The 20883-nt window shown below is 35.6% G+C and overlaps 1 protein-coding gene across 24 annotated transcripts in view; it reads left to right on the forward strand.

Moving 5' to 3' along the window:
• spri (Src homology 2 domain-containing protein sprint) overlaps positions 1-20883 on the forward strand; it is a 279029-nt gene that overhangs the window by 216925 nt on the left and 41221 nt on the right. For 8 of the 24 annotated variants that reach the window (XM_088265143.1, XM_088265145.1, XM_088265144.1 and 5 more), the window contains 8 exons: positions 7525-7761; positions 8904-9088; positions 9732-9985; positions 10862-11106; positions 13069-13434; positions 16005-16583; positions 17573-17780; positions 18698-19149. In XM_088265143.1, the coding sequence (XP_088121269.1) occupies positions 7525-7761; positions 8904-9088; positions 9732-9985; positions 10862-11106; positions 13069-13434; positions 16005-16583; positions 17573-17780; positions 18698-19149 (2526 nt within the window). The remainder of the gene's footprint in view (positions 1-7524; positions 7762-8903; positions 9089-9731; positions 9986-10861; positions 11107-13068; positions 13435-16004; positions 16584-17572; positions 17781-18697; positions 19150-20883) is intronic. The other 16 variants (XM_088265157.1, XM_088265155.1, XM_088265158.1 and 13 more) reach the window with 3 other exon arrangements.

Here is a 20883-nt window from a genome sequence, read left to right on the forward strand (position 1 = left end):
CCTTTAAGCCGCTTCACTGTGAATGAATTGGGGAAAAGAAGATAGTGGAAATAATATACCAAACAAATGCGTTTTAGTTTATTTTCTAAAGATCATCTCACTCTCTTTTACAACATTTTGAGTGTCTAAATACTTGTTCACAAATCTAGATAATTATCTCCAATTATAGGAGTTATTTTTCGTATTGTTTTTTGACATCTCAACAAAGATGAAGAAATATAAAGAATCCTGGAATTTATGGGGGGTTGAGATGTCAAAAAGTACTGGTGGAAGAGCATTCTTCTTCTTCCTCAGCCATCTATCTCTCCACTGCGAGATAAATGTCTCTTCTAGTGTTCCCCGTTCCTCGCTGTCTTGTTCTCTCCTCACTCCAGTAATAAAACGTCATAACTTTAATATGCAAATTTTATACTGTAATTATAAATGACTTCGATTTTTTATGGAAGTATTTTGATGAAATTTTGATTCCCTGTAATATTTTTATTTTTAATTAATGTTTTACTTAGTAAATACCACTATCAATAGTGGTATTTACTAAGTAAAACAATAATTAAAAATGGAGAGATTTTACCACAAATTGACTGCCGAATCAATTAATGAAATCATATTTTTAATTAATTTTGACTACGACTCTTAGGTCACCCTGTGTTGTGCGGTTGAACGTAGTTGAAACCTACTTCACGTAGTTTCGTATGGTAAATAAACACAAGTACAGTGTGGTATATATTAGTGTGATCACGGCAACATCCCTTTGATAATATTTACTCGCGTTTCTCTGCGGGTGATTTTGTTTCATTTCGTTTATTACGTGCGCAGCTATTGACGCGGTGATTTTGTACTTTGAAATTATTATTGTATCGATAATAATACTAAGGACAATTTTGTGTTATTTATAAAGCACCATTTTCGTAAAATAATATCTAAAAATCTGACTAACCATCAGAGAGAATAAAACGCCACACCAATCTGTGTTTGCGAATAATCATCACCTATTCTACATTCATGTATCTCCTCATATATACCCGCAAATTATTCCGACTCCTGACCTGACCGCTTTCAAGTATTTTAAATACTTGGCCATGCCAAGTTTTCCTCGGTCTTCCTCTGCTCCTATTTCTTACTGCATTTGCCTCATAAATTTGTTTTCTGTTCTTTCTTCACTCATTCGATTCACATGCCCAAAGCATCTCAAAAACACCTTTCTTAATTTTATCGTAAGCCCCGTAAATGCCTTGACTTCCATATTCTTCTTCGTCTTTGATGAGATGTAAAAAAATAATATGAAAAATAACTCCTGTAATGGAGATAATCCAGATTTGTTGAAGTCTTTGGACACACTCAAAATGTTGTAAATATAAGTGGTTTTACGCTTATGTTCAACGATCAAGATAACACTGCTTCCTTACCATGTAGTGCCCTATGCACAATTGGGTACAGATAAGGCTCAGATCATATATATATATTTATAGAGTTTACTTTTTTAATATCGATGTTTAACTTTGATTTTTTTTGCTCACAAACGATTGCATACAGCACTGCTAAGTTCAATCAGAAACAGATTTCAATATTATTTCATTAATTGTTTCGGCAGTCACTTTGTGATAAAATCTATCCATTTTTAATTAATGTTTTACTTAGTAAATACCACTTTTTCTTAAAATCTACTGTGACACGTGTTTCGATGCATTCCGCATCACTTTCAAACACCGTATTTCACAATATAATACGGTGTTTGAAAATGATGCGGAATGCATCGAAACATGAGTCACAGTAGATTTTAAGAAAAAGTGGTATTTACTAAGACATATATTAAAGAAAAGAGAAATATTTGTGTTTTAATTATTTACACAAATATTTCAATTTCATACTATTTCTGTGAGCCTAAGCGGCTCATTATAAGAAATAGGTATCAAATTGTGATAGAGTGGGTTCGAACCGAGAAACTCTGACTTGAGAGTCCGCGACACTAACCGCGGGACCACAACCCGACATTAATTAAAAATTCAATATTATAACTGAAATTTTATAGCTTTAACGTCTTTTGTTGTGAGATTTATCTTCTCGTTTGTTTTGCCTGTAAAATCATATCGAAACTTGAGCAACACGATTAAAACTACCATTAAAAATTAACTGTTCAATCGATGCGTTCTGTAGCCGATGTTTACCGTAATTTGGTAAATGAACAGATTAGAAAACCATGTAATTAAATAAAAATTATAAGAGCCGGTAAGAGCGAACTATGGTTATTACTGTGCGATGGGATTTGAAAGCGTAATTACATACCGAAGTGAACTAAGCAATAATTGAATTTTGGTTGAATGATCGTTCATTTCCAAATGGAATATTGTCAGAATTCCTGCGCAAATTCTGCTAACAGGGAATCCTCACTAGGGGGAAATATCGGGCTTAATACACAAATAAATTAAAAATACAAGGTGTGAATTCTCTTTATTCTTCTTTCTCTCTTTCAAATTTTTATTTTCATACAAACGCAGACAAAAAAATATAAACACACATTGTGGAATTCTCGTAAAATACTACCTCAAGGGCGCTGAATGCTTTTATTTCATAAACTATCCTCGTCCATATAAAAATCATCATTTTACAATGAAAATATGAAAATAATCTATGTAGACGCATCCTGATTCGTTTTGTTTGATGCGATTTTCAAAGACAATAAATTATGTTTCTTAGAATTTTCTGCTTTCTATGCTTTCTTTCGGTCGTTATAAAAAAACCTTCTTTATATGTGTATACTACTGTTACATATCGCTCACTACTTTCTGTTGAAACGTCAAATATAAAAAAAAACTAGATTTTTCAGGAGATCGTTTTTAAAGTTTGAAAATATAAAAAAATGTTTTCAAAATAAATATCAAGCCACTTATCAAACGTTTTACTGTGCAACAGATCTTTTTAGGTAAAACCTGATTTTTTTTCTCCGTTAGAAAAATATTTAGTATATTTAACAAAATAATTAAAAAATGCACTTTCTACCCTGTAGCGGGTAAATATTAAAAAAGTTAAAATTATGCTTCTTTGCTGGGCATTCCGAAAACATGCACGACTGAAAATCGACGATTTTTGATATATGACGATGTTGAAAGGAGTGAGCGAAATGTATCTCAATACCCATTTTTGTTTTATGATATTAACGATCAATGCATTTTGTAACGCAGTGCTCAATGCAATATTGGATATGGATTAAGAGACGAAGAAGAAGAGATGATTTCAGAGGAATTCTACTAGATAGTAAATTGCATCAATAAATAATGTAAGTCGTGCACTCATTTCAAGAAACTCGCAATCCGCCTAGTAATGTATTCTTTATCTGTATTTAAGTGCAAACGTGACCTTGGAAATCGTATTATTTGAACCTAAAAACACTTTCATTCCAAATAAAGAACACTTTCTCGTTTCGCGACGCCCTCGAAAGAAAGTTAACACAAAAAACCGACTTACTTACACCCGAAACAATTGAAATCTCGACTCAATCCATTTCACTTTCCGACGTTTTAAGTGCCGGCGCGAGAATCCACACTGCACGGAACAGCTCGTTCTTTTAAATTACCTGTCCGGTAGATCATAAACTGCCATTGAGTTGTGTGCAAACAATGGAGAATACACATTACGTTTTTTATCTGTGGCGAGCAAAGAGAGCGCGGATAAAATGGCGGGAACACTCAACGTCAGTTTGACAGATCTCATTACTAACCATGTACTTACTATTTTATTATTTACACCTCCGAATGATTGAATGGGTTATCTCACCTTGAATGTCAATATATTTCCAGGCATTCTTTGATTTTAGTATCAACTAATAGATGTTGTTATTTTCAATCGAGCGAAACGTAAACAAACGAGCCGAGTTGTGACTTTGTTATGATGGTTGCTTTTTATTATGCGCGGCGTTGCCAAATCCAATTCTGCAACACGGATTTTTATTTTATATTTGATAAAAAGTTTCATACAATGAGTTTTATACTTGATAAAAAAAAGTCGAATTTAACCTTTACACATATAAAATAATTATTTAGATTTTCTTTGTACTCAAATATTTATTTAAAAAATAATTAATTTACATATCGTTGTCATACAGGAGAAAGTGACCAAGTGCATTGTTTTACAAAAACGTGATCATGGACTATTTGATATCTTACTAGTTTAATATTGCCCTGAAAAAATCCCAAAGGATTTTAAACTTGGAAGTATAATATGTTGACTTGTTAAAAATGACCAACTACATTGATGTTTATTTTCTTGTCAAGCAAAAGGGACTTAAATGGCTCTCCTGAACATTTTACGTTTTGTTAGTTGGTCACTTTCTCCTGTACGACTACGATATTGTTCTTCAATTGACGAGCCCAGACTTTAACATTTTAAAAAGACACATCGTCTCTGTTGAGGCATCTCCAATATATGGGCCTACGAGGGTTTATTCTAGTGTTTGAGAGAAATAAAATAAAATAAATAATAAAAATAAACTGTTATGAAATTAATTTCCCAAAATGTACGACAATTATATCGTTATTCACAAATAATAACCTCACAATGATTTTTATCTTTTCACTATTCATAAACAATACGACTTAAAAAATAAATATAAGGCTTTAAAAATATAATCTAATTTAATTTATAACATCTTGCCCGGTTTGTGTCATTCTTTTAATTTCATTTTAACTGCTTAAAAAAACGTTATTCATCTTAATAGTAATTTGTTTTTGCCAACGCGGCTATTTTCAAATTTTATCTGTCATGGGACGAGGTCGCCCAGAAGGTAGGTACTTGCGTTTTTGCTCCTATTTTAAATGCGACTGGCCGCAAATACGAGATTCTCGACAGCCAGTTTTTTTTTCATTTATGGCAACATGCTTTCCCGCCCTTTTTGCGACCGAGCAATTAAGTTGGCGATTCATCACTTTTAATACCGGCCTCATAGACGATCTAACTGTGATAAATGCCTCGAAATACCAGTTCCGGAACAAATGGCGTCGATATTACTATTTATTGCAATCATTATTCGATACACAATTTTTTTTGTGTCATAATCCTGTGATTTGCGATATCAATACTTGAATGAACGCTCGGTTCTAGCAAATATAGGATGATTTTTTTTAATTGATGCGTGGAAACGATTTATACAAATTTAAAACGAGATATTTCATTGAAGCCTTAAATAAATAATAGTTTCCGGCGTCTTCAATAAATGCATTTAATTATTAAATAACGGCTTATGGCTTGTCATAGGCTGATTTAAATGATCACTTTACACAGGTGTATCAGTCTACTCCTGATTGACAACCACACAACTCGAATTTTTGGAAGTCATCCATATATGATCAATCTCATGACGTTCCATGATTTAGTTCACAACAGCCATCTATGATTGGATTTTTAAAGCTAATATTTAGTACATACTTTGTTATTTAAATGTATGCAAGATCCATCTATTATTGGATTTAGAAAGCTTATATTTAGCAGAGACCCTTTTATTTGGAACTCGGATTATTTTACATACTGGGAAACTCCTGAAAACCTGATTTTTTATTTTGATGCAGCTTATACTTGACTAATTATTTTATTCACAATTTTTTTGTGTATCCATATATTTGTTCACAAATCTGGGTTTCTCCACTGTGTAGTATGTAGTACAGTAAAACCTTGATATAACGGACTAATTGAGGGGAGGGGGTGTCCGGTAAATAAAAAAGTCCGTTATTTAAAAATAGGTTTAAAAAAATAATAAAATTTGTTAAGTATTTACGCTGTATTTACAAATGTAAACAATACAAAACGTTAGCAAAATTCTATTTTTTGTCTTCGGACACTTGTCGTTAAGTGACGTTGTTGTTTGACATCGATGCGTTTGCTTTCTTCTTCTTCTTTTTAATGGCTTTTCACCCTTCTAGAGTGTTCTAGCCAGTGTCGAGTTATTGACGCGCTTGCTTTCGGTAGACGCTTTGGAAAAGGAATCAAGTTTTATTTACAATTTTGAAGTATGAATTTCGTTATCTGACAAATACAGCGAATGTTATTAGATCGTCGAGATATGATCTTACCACTAATAACTTCATTTTTGGCAGTGTTGTTACTCCGGCTCCAGCATTATTTCTTAAATTTTAGTGCTAGACGTATGACGTGATTATCATGGCCGCTTAAAATTGTTGACATACGGTGACACTCGAATTTAAGCATGTATAACATCAACAAGATGCTTTAATTTCGTTACATTTGGCTGGATTTTTTGTCCATTATAAGTCCGTGGTCCGTGGTCCGTTATATTTACATTTTACTGTATTTGTATTATATGTGTCGCCTACTTTCAAAATCCGCCAGATCCATGTAAGTCAATTTTACAAAAAATGCAAAATTCTTCGGGTAACATTTATGTTTTAAAGATTTGTCTATCTTTAGATAAAATGTTATGAAATAGAGAATTTTCAAATTTTTTTGTATTAAAAAAAAACACGAGACACAAACCGATAATGACGTCATCTTTATAGGCGACACATATACTCCCTCATAGGAGTATGCTTGTTTAGTGTATCTTCTCTTGCGTTGAGGGTTTGAAATTTCAGCCCCGGGCCGTCAAAATTCGCAAATATTGTAAAAACATCCCTTTCTTCCTTCAAACAATTCCACGCGATCTCTTGTTTGTTTCCGGCTGTCAACATGTTTCAGCTCGCTAAATATTCATATTACATATTTGAATAGCTGAAAATAGACTCACCGCAGCTAGTTTCTAACTTTCAGTGCCCTGATATCTGCGCAAAGCGCATAGTTGGATGAATCTGTGTTGTGTCATTGTTAGTATACGAGTATTTTTACGTTTTGATATAATCGATGCATAAAATTATTTTCACATACGTTTTTAGTATCCATGTTTATCTTTGATTCTCTTCTGCTTATTAACGATTGCATACAACAATGCCGAGTTCAAATTAGAAACAGATTTCAATATTATTACTGTAATTTTTAGCCTATACGTATTTTCTTGTGTGATTTATTTTCCGGTTTGTTTGTTTCTGAACGAACAAAAGCATAGACAAAGTGTAAGATTCATAGAAATTAGATATCTTGACATAGATGAGGAATAATAAAGAGAAGTCTGGACATTTTACAGGGTTTATTTATTTACGACCTGTCATTAACTGGTTTAAGTGATCACTTTTTACATACACATATAACGATTGACAACCCCACACTACTCAAATTTCGGAAATTTGCGTCTTTCCCGCTCATTCTTCTCAATCATGAATTGTTTCCTTCTCATTTTTTTATTACATGATGTTTTTCCTTTTCATCCTTTTCAATCACGGTGTATTTTCATTTCATTCTTCTTAATCATAGTGTATTTCTTTCTCATTATTTTTATTCCTCTTTATTCTTTTTTATTCCTCTTAATAATCTAGGTGTATTTCCATTACACATTCTTAATCATCTTGTGTTTTCTTTTCATTCATCTTAATCATGGAATATTTCCTTTTCATTCTTTTTAATCATGACGTGTCTCCTTCCCCGCAGAGCCGCGAGAGTCTCTCGTCTCGCACTAGCGGCGGCGGTGGCGGCGGCAGCGACGCGGACGGCGACTGCGAGTGCGGCAGCAGCGGGTCGGGCTCCGCCGCCTCGGGCTCGGGCTCCGAGCGCGCCCCCTGCGACATCGGCCTGCTCGAGAGGCTGCTACGCACGCACCCCGTCTGGTTCCTGCCTGGCATACAGAGGGCGGGCGCTTTCCACCTGCTGCAAGGCAAGGAAGAAGGGGTAAGTCGCATTGAGATACAACATCTTCTGAAATGGATCTTCCTGTAAAGATAACTAGAGGAAGACCTAAAAATTCATGGATGGTGCAAAGAGAAAACGTTGTTCAAAGACATGGCTTAAGGTGACGTTGTCCATGACAGAAGGACCTATAACCTGAGGATGAGGAGAACTGACCCCAGCAGTCTACAAAGACGATAAGTTGGGATGTAGCCAGGAAGAAGAAATAAAACCTGTTCTTCTATATGCCCCATCGAGCATCAATGCCATCTCAATGAATAATATTACATTTTTCAACATTAATTAGGCAAGGTATGGTTAAGTGTTATATTTGGTAAATACTTCTCTATACGACGGAGTGGAGTCATGGACCATCAAGATCAACACTATACATTTCATTTGCATTATAGACGCATTCCAAATTTGGTTGCATTGTAGATTGCTATGCATTCCATTGACCGATCAGTGTAAAGAATGTGAGTATGTTGGTGATGTATTGATGACAACAACATTGATGACACAATTGTGGACATACCCGCAAAGTCTGGTAATTCTAGATTTGTATCTTCTACCAACCAATCACTCACTTAGAGCTACCTAGTAATGCTCATTCACTGTAAACTAAAGTCAAAGTACTAGCGAATTATTGCTGATTATCTTCCACCACCTTAGTACATAACAGTCAGCAACGTGAATATGTGCTCCGAAGAGCAAGAGTTGGAAGACAGTTGCTGACTGATATCAAAGTACGCAAGGTGTCCTATCTGGGACATGTGTTTACAGGAGAAAAGTACGACCTATTGCACCTAATAGAGGGTCGACAAGGTGTGGGCAGAAGGCAGATCTCCTGGCTCCGGATTATAAGAAATTGGACGGGGATCAGAATCTTCGAGGGGCTGTTTAGAGCTGCCCAAGACAAGGATAATTACTCTCAAGTGATAGTCGACGTTAAGGGGACCTGATATGACATGCACAGAAGAAGAACATTTCATTATTCTTCTTCTGTTTGTGTCATGTCAGGTCTCCCTGACGTCGACTATCACTTAAGAGTAATAATCCTTGTCTTGGGCAGCTCTAAACAGCGCCTCGACAGTCCTGATGGTCCATTTTATTACTTAATTAAATTATGCTTGTTTCCATTGCAGAACTTCGTTGTTCGCCAATCGAGCCAAACGGACACCATGGCCCTCAGCGTGAGACTGCCTCTGCACGCTGGTCCATACATCGAGCACTACCTCGTCCACGCGACGGGTGGCCGCATTGGCTTGGAGACATCGCAGAATAAGTTCGACAACATACCAGACCTCGTGGCTCACTACTCTCAGTGCTGGTGCGTACCAATATGCAATTTCTCCTTTATTTATTCTTCTTTTTCTTCATGAGCCTTCCGTCCTCCACTGCTGGATATAGTCCTCTTTTGTATCTTTCAATTTCCTTCGTTCGGTTGCTGCTTGCAGCCAGTTTCTACCCCCCACAGCAACTTGTCGTCGGACTATCTCTTTTGGGGTTTTCCGTTGCCTCTTTTGTTCTCCCAAGGTCTCCATCTTAAAAATTTTGGGGTCCATCTAGTGAGGTCCTATCTCGCAATATGTCCTGCCCATTGCCATTTTCTTTTATTTCTATAGATGTATAAATAAAGGTATTATTAGGCGCTGGTGTCAGAGGTGTATAAGGAAAGTGATTTGCTGATGATTGCTGGGCAAATCCTGTCATGGTTTTTTTAATGTAGATCTGGTTGTAAAATGTGAGTAAATCAAAAAATCCACCATTTAGGTCTGGTAAGGTTCTTCTTTATCAGCCTTCTCTCCACTGCTGGATGTAGGCCTCTTCTAACGACTTTCAAACTTTTCTATTTTTTGGCTTTTTCGACTCATAGTAGACTGGTTAGGTTAAATAGTGTAAATTCTGCTTTGATATGTCGTTCTATAAATCACACACCATCTAATTGAGAGTAACATTTGTTTCCCTTTCAGTGATGAGCTCCCTGTGCAGCTGATATTGCCTCGAGCACTGAGGGAAGCCAAAAACAGGCAGCAACTCTCGTCCCTTGCACTCCTTGGTCAGGAGTTCTGGAGGTACCCCATGGCCAACCCCAAGCCCAACGGGCTGGCAGCTGAAACCCCAGGGCAGAGCAAGGGTGTCCCAGGAGGCAGTCAGCTATGTGCGCCGACTCCCATGTCGCAGACTCCCTCTGACACAAGCTCCAGCTTTAGCAGCTTCAGCGCAGGTATGCAAAATTCGTCTTGACATCTTCGACACTTCAACACTTTTGACATCTTCGGACCTAGTAATGAACTACTTACTTCAGCCATCTTCGATTGCATAGCCTGTTATCTTGGTCGTTGATAACATGGTGAAGGTTATCAGTCTTGTGTTTCATGTTTCTGTCTGTTTTATTCCTCATCCGGTCCATTGTGTGGGGAATCTTCCTCTCCCTCTCTTCCCCTCCAGGTTTCAGTCTACTCTCACTGTCACGCGCAACGTGTCCAAAGAACTGGAGAATCCGTTGGGTACAGACATTGGCCAGAGTCAAGCCATCCAAGCGTAGTTTCAAGTATCAGTCTATAACGATATGAAATAAATACTTGAGTGAAAGATGACACATATAAGATGACCAACCTCTTCTTCTTCCTGTGCCGTATCAGGTCCCCCCGATGTTGGCAATCACTCTGGTGAAGGCATCTTTATCTTCGCGCGTCCCGAAATAGCTTCCCCACATGTCTCGTCCCGGTCCAATCTCTTATATTGCGCAGCCAAGTTGTTTTCCTTCTGCCAGGACCATGCTACCTCTCAATTTTCAACAAATCTGTTATGTTTACTGTATTCTATTGAAATCTTAATTAAAGTTTGGACGAAACGTGACTTATCCTGTGTTAAACTAATATGAAATCATTAAATTGCAACAAAATGTAACAATTTTACAAGCTAGAATTCCTGATTACTTAAAATCGTTTGTAATGGAAATGTTAGGTTTTGGTGAGAACCTCTACAAGTAGTATTTTTAAGTAGTATTACGCAAAGTGATTGATGAATGATAAGGAGGGTATTGGACAACTTCATTTTACTGGATTTACAATATCACTTACCTCTGTGTATGTTGCAGGTATCCCGAGAACTCCTCACCTAGCCGATGCGGGCGATTCAAACATCGTTCTTAACCTCACTCCCGTGGACAATCCATGCGGCAGTCAGGGCGGGGGGTGCGCCATGTCCACCTTCAAGGGGAACTCCTCCCCGCCAAACCTGGCCGTCTCGCGGGTCATGGGATCAGCTCACAGCGGTGGCGTCGGCTTCGTGCGAGTGCCGAGACCCACCCCACCCAACACACTGAACCTCCTCTCCAGCACGGTGAGCTTCCACTTGAAGTCGGCTTCTGAAATCTGACCTTGATTCTCACATACTTGTTTCTGCACACTTCTTACGTTTGTACATACTCATATCTTACTAATATAATATAGGTTTTCTGCATCCAATACTGCAAATGAAACAATTATTTATATATTTATTGACTTGGCGTTTAATTTGTAGAACTCCATTTTAATTTATGTATTAATTTTAAATCAAACACAGATTTTTTGAGTCTACTAAGTTGTATTTTATTAACAAAAACACATAAAAAATTTATATTGTGACAATTGTCACAATATGTTTTTTTTTGTGTTTTTGTTATTAAAATACACCTTAGTAGACTCAAAAAATCTGTATTTGATTTAAAATTAATACATAAAATGAAACAATTATAATCTTTGTTTGTAATAATCTGTTAGAGTAAAGATAACCTCATTATTTGAACAAAATTATTCCGTTAATTAATATGACAGTCACTTAAACAGTGATTTTGCAGGCATTTTCTTAAAATCTACTGTAACACAAATAATCAAATGATCCGGAACGCATGGAAACACATATCTTAATTAAGAAATAGTGGTGATACCACAAGTCAATTTAAATTTAACCAAGTACAACTTAAATTAAAAATAGTCTAAAAAGAGTGTGGATGAGTTAGTACATTTGTATTTATAATTCAAGGGCTTTAAAATTTATTTGAATAATAAATTGTACAGGTAGTGACATCTGTGGGCTTTTTCACATAGTTTCTTGAAGTTTTTATGTTTAAAATTGTTTTAAAAAATTGCTTGTGTTTTTGTTATATACACAAATATTTTTGTATATAACAAAATTATATTTCTATTACACTATGCTTTCTTAGGTCTAAGCGGCCCATTATTAAAAATATTTATCAAGTTGTAATAAAATGGTTCAAACCAAGAAACTCTGGCTTAAAGTCCGCTATGCTTATTGAAAGACTCGGTTATTAGACTCAGTTATCTGTTATACCAATTTTACAATTAAAATTTCAATAAAATACTAGTGCTTATGATAAAAGCTGATCGCTCTCAGTATTATTATTTTATTTGATTGCAATATTAGTTCAGTTAGGGTATGGATAGACGCCTAAAGAAGATATTATAAATATATATAAAAAAATGTTTTCAGAATTACAATCGGCGTTTCCAAATTACAAAAAATGACGTCAACCTGTGTAATTTATTAGTCAATTAAAATTCTTCTTATTTGTAGCATTCTTCGCTTTTTATGTTGTCTTTTAACTACTTCATGCTTGTGTTTTTCACAAAAAATATTTAAAAAATAAGTTATTTTATTATTCATTTAAAGAATTAACATATTTAAAAAGTTGCCCAAAATAACTCAACACTGGCTAGAACACTCTAGAAGGGTAAGAAGCCATAAAAAAGAAGAAGAAAAGTTTACCCGTTCAAAAAACGAAATAGAAGCAATTAAAAATGTAAAAAAACTTAGCCTCATGTAGGAAAACACATCTTACTGCATTAATGAATAAAATAGATAGATAAAATTTGGTAATTTTTCAAAGCATTTAAAATAAATTCCAATAAAAAGCGCTAAGTGCCAACTGGCGCGCTCAGTTGGTTTGTTCATCTTATGTAACGTAAACAAGTCTAGGTGTGTCGGGTTGTGGTCCCGTGGTTAGTGTCGCGGACTCTTAAGTCAGAGTTTCTCGGTTCGAGCCCTCTCTACCACAATTTGATACCTATTTCTAATAATGAGCCGCTTAGGCTCACAGAAATAGTATGAAATTGAAATATTTGTGTAAATAACACAAATAAACACAAATAATTCTCTTTTTTATGTAAAAAAAAAAGCTGAAACACGCAAAAAGTGCTCGGATTGGCGCGATACGACACACGTGCCGTCCGCGAACACTGCTCGTTGGAAAGCATGAAGCGGTTAACCCTAGAGATGTTATAACGGCTGCTTTATTGCTTCCAGGCTCACATAACACACCAGTCGAGTCCTGCCTTTCCTCAAACCCCTCTGCCTTCTTCTCAGGGTGGCAAAAACCTCCCCCCGCCGCCGCCCCCGCGGTGGGCCAAGCCGCCCTTCAATAACAATAACACCCCGTCTAACGAAATCCGCTCATTCAGCCCCATGGGGACCAAATCCCATATGGCCGCAGGAGCTAACATTACTGTCACCACCACCGTGACGTTTAGCGTACTTAACCAACAAAACAGCCACCATCTTGAGGACCTCCTGTCTCCGAATAATGACAGCATCAAGAGCGATGGCTCCACTAACAATAATAACAGTTTCGATGACGGACGTAACAGCGTGCATTCTAGTCATCGTGGACAGGTGATTATCTCATTCCAGTACATTATGTAGCATAGTAGCTAAAACGAATTAACAGCATGTTGTTTTGTTGAAATCTAACAACGGTATTCAGAGATTTTTTTCAAGATTTGACTATACTACCAAAAATATATAAAAATATGCATTACGGAAATAAAGGATCTATAATATTTTATTTATTGTTTTGGCATTCACTTTGTGGTAAGACATGATGAAATTGTAAAAGAAAAACACTTGTTTTTTAACACTTTATTTTAGTTTATTTTATTAAGACAACTAGTTTTGGAAGCTATTATACAGTTTATATTTAGACCTGAAGGTTGCTTCCGAAACTAGTCGTTATAATAAAATACACTCAAGTGGTAAAAAAAGAAGTGTTTTTCTTATACAAGGATCTATAATGTGTAATTCTATACTCAAAGGATATATAAGCACTGTACAATTTGCGAAGCTAATACAATTACGGGTTTGCAACCTGGAGTGATATTCTCTTTTTTTTCTATATCAATCACTCTAAGCTACTTTCCTTACATTATCTGCACCGCATCAAACGTATTCCACTCCTTCATCCATGAATTTGCAGGGCAGGAATGACTACCCTGCTTTTATGTAGTCACAAACGAGTTAACATCACGTCGATTCTATACAGTGTCCTATACACCACTTGAGTGCGGATAGGGGCCAGAAGAATTTATTTACGCATGTAAATTCTTACATCTCATGTGCAGATTTTTTTCATTATTTTTTTACACTCTTCCTAGCTAGTTGCAGTTCTATGACGGAATGCCTCACAACTTTCACGCATCTCACATTTTTATTTGTACATACTATTGTTTCTATTACTCTCACTTGCATATACCTTTCAGGATCCAATTTCTCTGTTGCGTTTCTCCACTTAGATCACTCAATACTTGAGAAATGTCTCTGAATACTGGTGTAATTTAAATGAATGTAAAAATATCACAATATTTACTTTTGGTGAAAAGGATATCACTTATGATCAGATAAAATTTAGTCTTTGACAATCACATAGGTGTACCATCTCTTGTTATGCACACAGCACTAAAAATTCTCACAATTTTTTTTTTGATAAGAACATAGAAGTCTGGGCATATGCAAGTCTATCATAACCAATCATATCATTCAACATCCCGCATGGATATATATATGGATATATCCAAATTCAATTTGATTTTTAGAACTTCTACATATTTTATCTAATATGAATCGTTATATCTAATTTCTGGAATAACGTGATGATTTTGTTATAAAAATAAAACTCTCGTACAAGACTTTTTTGAGTTTATTCATGTAAATACAGCTAGTTTAGAAAACTACAGACGTTTTCATAAAAAAATCTAAATACAAACTGTTATACATATATAGTTTTTATTTATTACCCGTTGATGAGGACATCTGTAATTCTCAAAACTAGTCGTGTTTACTTTAATAAACTCAAAAAAGTTGTATTATACAAGTGTTTAATTGTTATATTTAAATGATAAAGAAAACATTGATTCAATGAACACTGCTTTACACCATTGCAATGGTGCATTGGGAGCGAATAAGAGTTAGAAGTAAAATTTGTATAGAAAAATGATCAATATTGTTTATTTTGTTCTGTTTATACTATGAAGGTCACCATTGTTTATGACATTTCTCTGACTGAACTGAGATGATATCCTTTGTTTTAACCTTGTATTAAACCCAATTATTTGAAGTGTGCTAACAGCATCATCATATTGATGGCTAGGAATGTAATGTTTTGCATTCCATGCCAGTGATATGCCACTTAATGTTGTGAATAACGATTTCATTAACACTTACTACAGTATAGCTCATCAATTTGAATTTTGCTCGAGAAATATTTTGAAATTCCGGCCACTCCAAGAATTTTTCTTATAAAACTTTCGATAATTCGAAGAATTTTTTTTTTGCACACAAATTTCTTTGGTGAAAATGCCAATTTAAAAATCTCAAATGTATTTTTGTTTAGTTTCATTATTTGCAAACTATATAAATCAAAATGATTATGTTCGTTGGTTCAAAATCTTAAATCTCCCAAAGAAATACACTGATTGCTTTGAAAGTTCGACACAAAGTTGAGTTCAAATAGACGTTTCTATTTATTATACACCTGTGACAGGTGTTTATAGCGTTGAGGTAAAAATTTTTTTTTACTGCAATGACAGTGCCATCTGTTGAACGTAACAGCAACACATGCAATTACATTACTTATGGCGGGTAGCGTGCTTTTTGGCAGCTGTTGTCACTTAACCTTTTCAATGTTTTCGATAGCATGGTTGATTCATAGATTTTTCATTTCCTCATTTTTTGACAAGCATTGTGAAATTAAACATATGTTTATTTTTTTCTTCTTTCAATCCCACTGGACTGAGCCACAGTAACGTTTGGCCGGGGGTATAGGTAATTTGAAATATTTTCCGAAGTTTGGTCCCTTAAATTTCGAACTAACGAGTTGTCACTGTATTATACTAATTGTGTACCGTTATTTTATTTCTTAACCATTGACAGCTGTGCCGTGTGACTGTATGTTTAAATCCGCTTTTCAGACATCCAAAAGACTGTCACCGGAAGGCGAATGTGTTACCAACATCCTGCCTTCCTCGCTCCAAAGTAGCTTGAGAAGGAGACAGCACCAAGAAGTGTCGGCACCATTGAACTCACCAATTCCCCAAACAACTCCATTTTCCCCGGAGCCAATCACAAACAGCTTCAATTCGAAGGGAGTGTTTTCCCCGACCAATCAAGTGTCTTCACCAAACGGGTCAAACTCTGTTACAAGTGGGATTTTTTCTCCTAGTCAAATAAACTCTCCTCTCTCAAATGCCACCATTTCGTCCAAGAGCGGAATGTTCTCTCCTAGTCAAGTGACGAGTCCGGCTTTGAACAAAAGCGAACTGTTCTCTCCTTTGAGTAGGAGCTCTCCCATCTCGGGGAAGAGTTCTGTTTTCTCTCCTGTCTCCAACCAAAACAGCTTCACAAACAACTCCGCTTTTAACTCGCCGCTAATGGGGAAGGAAAGAGACTCCAGAATTTTGTCCCCTAACACGAACACCGTTAGCACTACGACATCGGGAAGGTCCAGGAAAAGCAAACACTCCCACAGAAAGGAATCCAGACACTATCAGGTCAGTGCAATGATTGACTAACTCTAACTAGCCAACTAACTCTGTTTTCCGTTGTGTTGCATGTTCAAAATGTGTTTTTTTTTTGGAAACTAACAATGGTTACTAAATAAATAAATCACTTGATAATAAATATTCATTATCCTTTACATATACATACTACTATTAAAATCTTTATGTATTTTCACCCGACTTTATTTACACTTTGTGCTCAGGAGCCGTTTCATACAAATTATACTTAAAAAGCAGAAACCGACTAATCTCGGTACATGCAAATTAGCGCGGGGGTGCGGGAAAATTGTTATTGCAGGCCGTAAATATGTACCTGTTAAGTATCTCTCGTCGTTACACATTGAAGAATTTACCTATCTGCCGATTTTTTGAATTTCATATTGAAGGGACACGAGGATTATGATAAAAAATAACTTCACGGTACAAATAAATTATATCTACCATTAGGTCAAATTATGGTTGTTATATTTTATTGGTAATATTTTGATCAACCATTGATTTGTGACTATTGACTCGTATTTATTATATAATTTAGTGACAAAATATTTTCCTAAGTTATTATGAACTTTATGAAAATATTTTTTTTGTTATGTGAGAGCTTTCTTTTTGTAGTTTTGTATACTTTACACACATATTTTAATTTTGTGATATAAAAAAAACAGCAAAATATTTATAATATAGTAAATGAATCATATATATATTTTAGTTCAAAGCTATTTCATGCGTATAGCTATTTCAGAAAATCAAATAATTGGCCCTGGAAAATACCCGACACAGTGTGTTAAATTAGCTATATCTGGTTGCATAAGGTCTAAAAGACTATGTCTTTACCACATATAATGTGCAGATAGTTCAGTGCTTGAATTCTTTGCCAGGATAATTTTTACACCAACGGTAATCAATAAATATTCTCATCATTGTGATAATCTTGACATTTATATGCTTTATTCATTTGATTAATTAAAAGTTCATCTTTCCAGGAGAGTGACATCTTGGAGTCCCCGGGAGTTTACTACCGAAGTTCTCTGGGAGACAAGGTGTCGGATTACGAAGATATTTGGGGACCGGAGCATGTCGGCTCTCAGGCTGGTCATCCCACCAACCGTTCCACCTTTCGGCCCAACAAGGATGCTCTGGGCAGCGGGATACTCATCAGCAAGAGGCCGGACCTGCTCCCTGATACCTTGCGTTAGTTTTATTAGTATTATCTTTAGTATATAACAAATTTATGAGGCGAACGTAAGTGGAACAAAGAGCAGAGGAAGACCGAGAAAAACATGGCACGATCAGGTATGGCAAATACTTGAAAGTGGTCAGGTTAGGAGTCGTAACAATCGGTGGGTATGTATGAGGAGATGCATGAACGTGGAAGAGGCGAAGAATGTTTGCAAAGACAGAGTGGTGTGGCTTTCTATTCTCTCTGCCTACCCCTGGGGAGAAGCGGCGTGATGGTTAGTTAGTAAGTTTTTTTTATCTTTTGTTATTGTTTGGATACCAGTTAATTTATTAAAGTGATGAACCCCATGATATGATAAAATGAATTGCTTCAAAGAATATAGGTTTTGGGATATTTATAGATTTTTCTGAGACAAACGGTACTATTTTGTAATAGTTTTAATCCAGATCATGTCTCCAATTTACAATTTGACATAATAGAGACATACATATTTTAATCAATGAAAATGTTTCTGGGTCTGCGTGTTGGAATATTGTATGTATCTTATTTGTAATGGTCTTAATGATATAAAGAAAATATATCAATGAGACTATGAGTCAATGAGATCATGACCTTTTTTAACGTTTTTTGTTGATACTTTGTGGCACATTTTATTAACTTTATGAAATAAAACTTACTTTTGTTTTTAACCACTTTTATTCTTGGTTCTTTTTTCCAGCTGGTTTTGACCTTGTCATCTTCCGAAATGGATACATACAAATCCACCCCTGAAGATGACAAAGTGCTTGTCAAAACTGGTAAAAAAAAAGTATTTACAGTACCTTTGATAAAAAGTATATACATACTTACCCATATCCAAACCGTACAAATTTTTTCAAGAAATGAATTCTTGTTTTAGCTATAAAAATCATTTTTCTTTTCTTTACAGCTAAGGTCACATCCCTTAATAGCAACGTACTTAGTCCTAGTTCACCCGCAACGACAGACAACGACTCCGATAAGGAGCACCATCAATTCATGGCCTTGAAGCTGGCTGCCCAGCAAAAGCTGTCCCAAGGATCCGGGGAGCAAGTCAATGTGATCATAGCCACCACCAATAGCAAAGGGGAGCCAGTCCCCAAACGACCAGACAAACTGAATCTGCTCAAGAACGCTAATGAGCAAATGACCAACGACACTATTGAAAGACTGAAGCAAAAGGAGTTTGATGTCATCGTCCGGACAGATGAGGAAATCGAACGAGAGAATCATAATAAAAATATCAACACTGATGAATGCCTGTTGCTGACGAGCGATTTTTGCAACAGTGCTGATGAAGACTTGCAACCTGACAAGCAAAGCAGTCCTTTCTATGCCGATCCTGTGGATGCAATCAAGGAGGTAAGACAGTTGTTTCCCCTTTTAGTGCTTTTTTCGATCACTGTAGTTGAAATCTCCGTATCTTGCGTTATCTGGAACTGGTCCTGGATTTTTTCAATCCGGTCCAGTCATTTATGATCACAGGTCAGGATAGAGGAGGCAAGATAGAAGGCAACTTCCCCAAGCTTAAAGAATTAAGTGAATACATAAAGTATTGGTATAGTACGTTTTGGGCATGATTCAAGATACACAGACTCTACCTAACTTACCCACGTGACATATAAAAACCCAACTATGTAGTACCTACCCTACCTTACTAAGTAGTATGTATCAGGGTACTATTTAGAAAGGGTTATCGAATTATCAATATCTTACGTTTGCGCACTATAATGATTTATTTTTAATTAATGTTTTACTTAGTAAATACCACTATTTCTTAAAATCTACTATGACAAGTGTTTCGATGCATTCCGCATCATTTTCGAACACCGTATGCGGATGTATGGTCCGTATGGGATCATACATCCGCATATGGCAGATTATGGACCGTATGGTCCGTATGGGACCAAATGATGCAGAATACATCGAAACACGTGTCACAGTAGATTTTTAGAAATAGTGGTATTTACTAAGTAAAACATTAATTAAAAATGGATAGATTTTACCACAAAGTGACTACCGAATCAATTGATGAAATAATTATTTATATTAAAATTTATAGATATATCGACATTCTAAGATGTGACACAAGCATCAGCTTTATATTAACACATTAGTTACGGCAATGTTTTGATAAAACTGTATCTTGAGGCGGGCGACATTAGACAGCTGTCCGGAAATATAAAATATGTCAGTGAACTTCATATTTTGAACTTGAGGTTGAACTCGAAAACAATACAAAAACGGTTAAATGGTCTCTAACGTCTCAAAATAAAATCATGTTAGTCCACAAATCACAAAAGTAAAAAAAATGTTAAAAACACTAATAAAATATTAGAAAATAACTACACAGTTTAACAACCGCCAAAAACTCAAAATCTGCAAATAAAAAATGATTTATGGGCTTTCCCCACACGCGTTTATTGCTTTGTAAGTACCAACTGCCGACTTAAGTAAAGGACAATGATCTTTGTATTTTATTTGTCTGTATCCATTGTTTAAAGTTAATTTGTAACATTTCCTTCAAAACAGATTACGACCATTAGCTATGTTTTGAATCAGTAAATATCAGTATTATTTTTTATATTACGACATCTATCCACTACACAACAAAAGCAGAAAGGCCAAGAGATTAGAAGTTTATGACGTGTTTTTTGTATACTAAATTGAAGGTAGCCGAAATGCACAAAAATGTGCACCCCGCCACCACACAAGGTTTCTGAAACGCACAAATATGTGCACACCGTACACAATGTGTTAATAGGAGAGATGGCCAACATTTATATATAATGCAGTTTAATTTTTTTAAATAGGTATCATCCGGTTAAAACCAAGTTTGCTGACTGTGCTGATAATATAAATTGTAATAATTTATAAAATTACAATGTAGAAATCGGTATAATATATTTTTGTTTATTTTTTACACTGGCTGACTATTGAGAATTTTATTTGACCCCATTTTACTTCCTAGAATATTCATTGTCAACCAGATCATCTGCATATATTGCAACACCATTCAATACTTTTACTATATTCATATCACTTTGCATTACATTGCACTCTATTTTCAGACACTATTATCCGCAGATGAAGCTA

This window comes from Brachycentrus maculatus, unplaced genomic scaffold (assembly GCF_059751285.1).
Source record: "Brachycentrus maculatus isolate JH-2025_06_01 unplaced genomic scaffold, ASM5975128v1 h1tg000242l, whole genome shotgun sequence".
Lineage (NCBI taxonomy): Eukaryota > Metazoa > Arthropoda > Insecta > Trichoptera > Brachycentridae > Brachycentrus > Brachycentrus maculatus.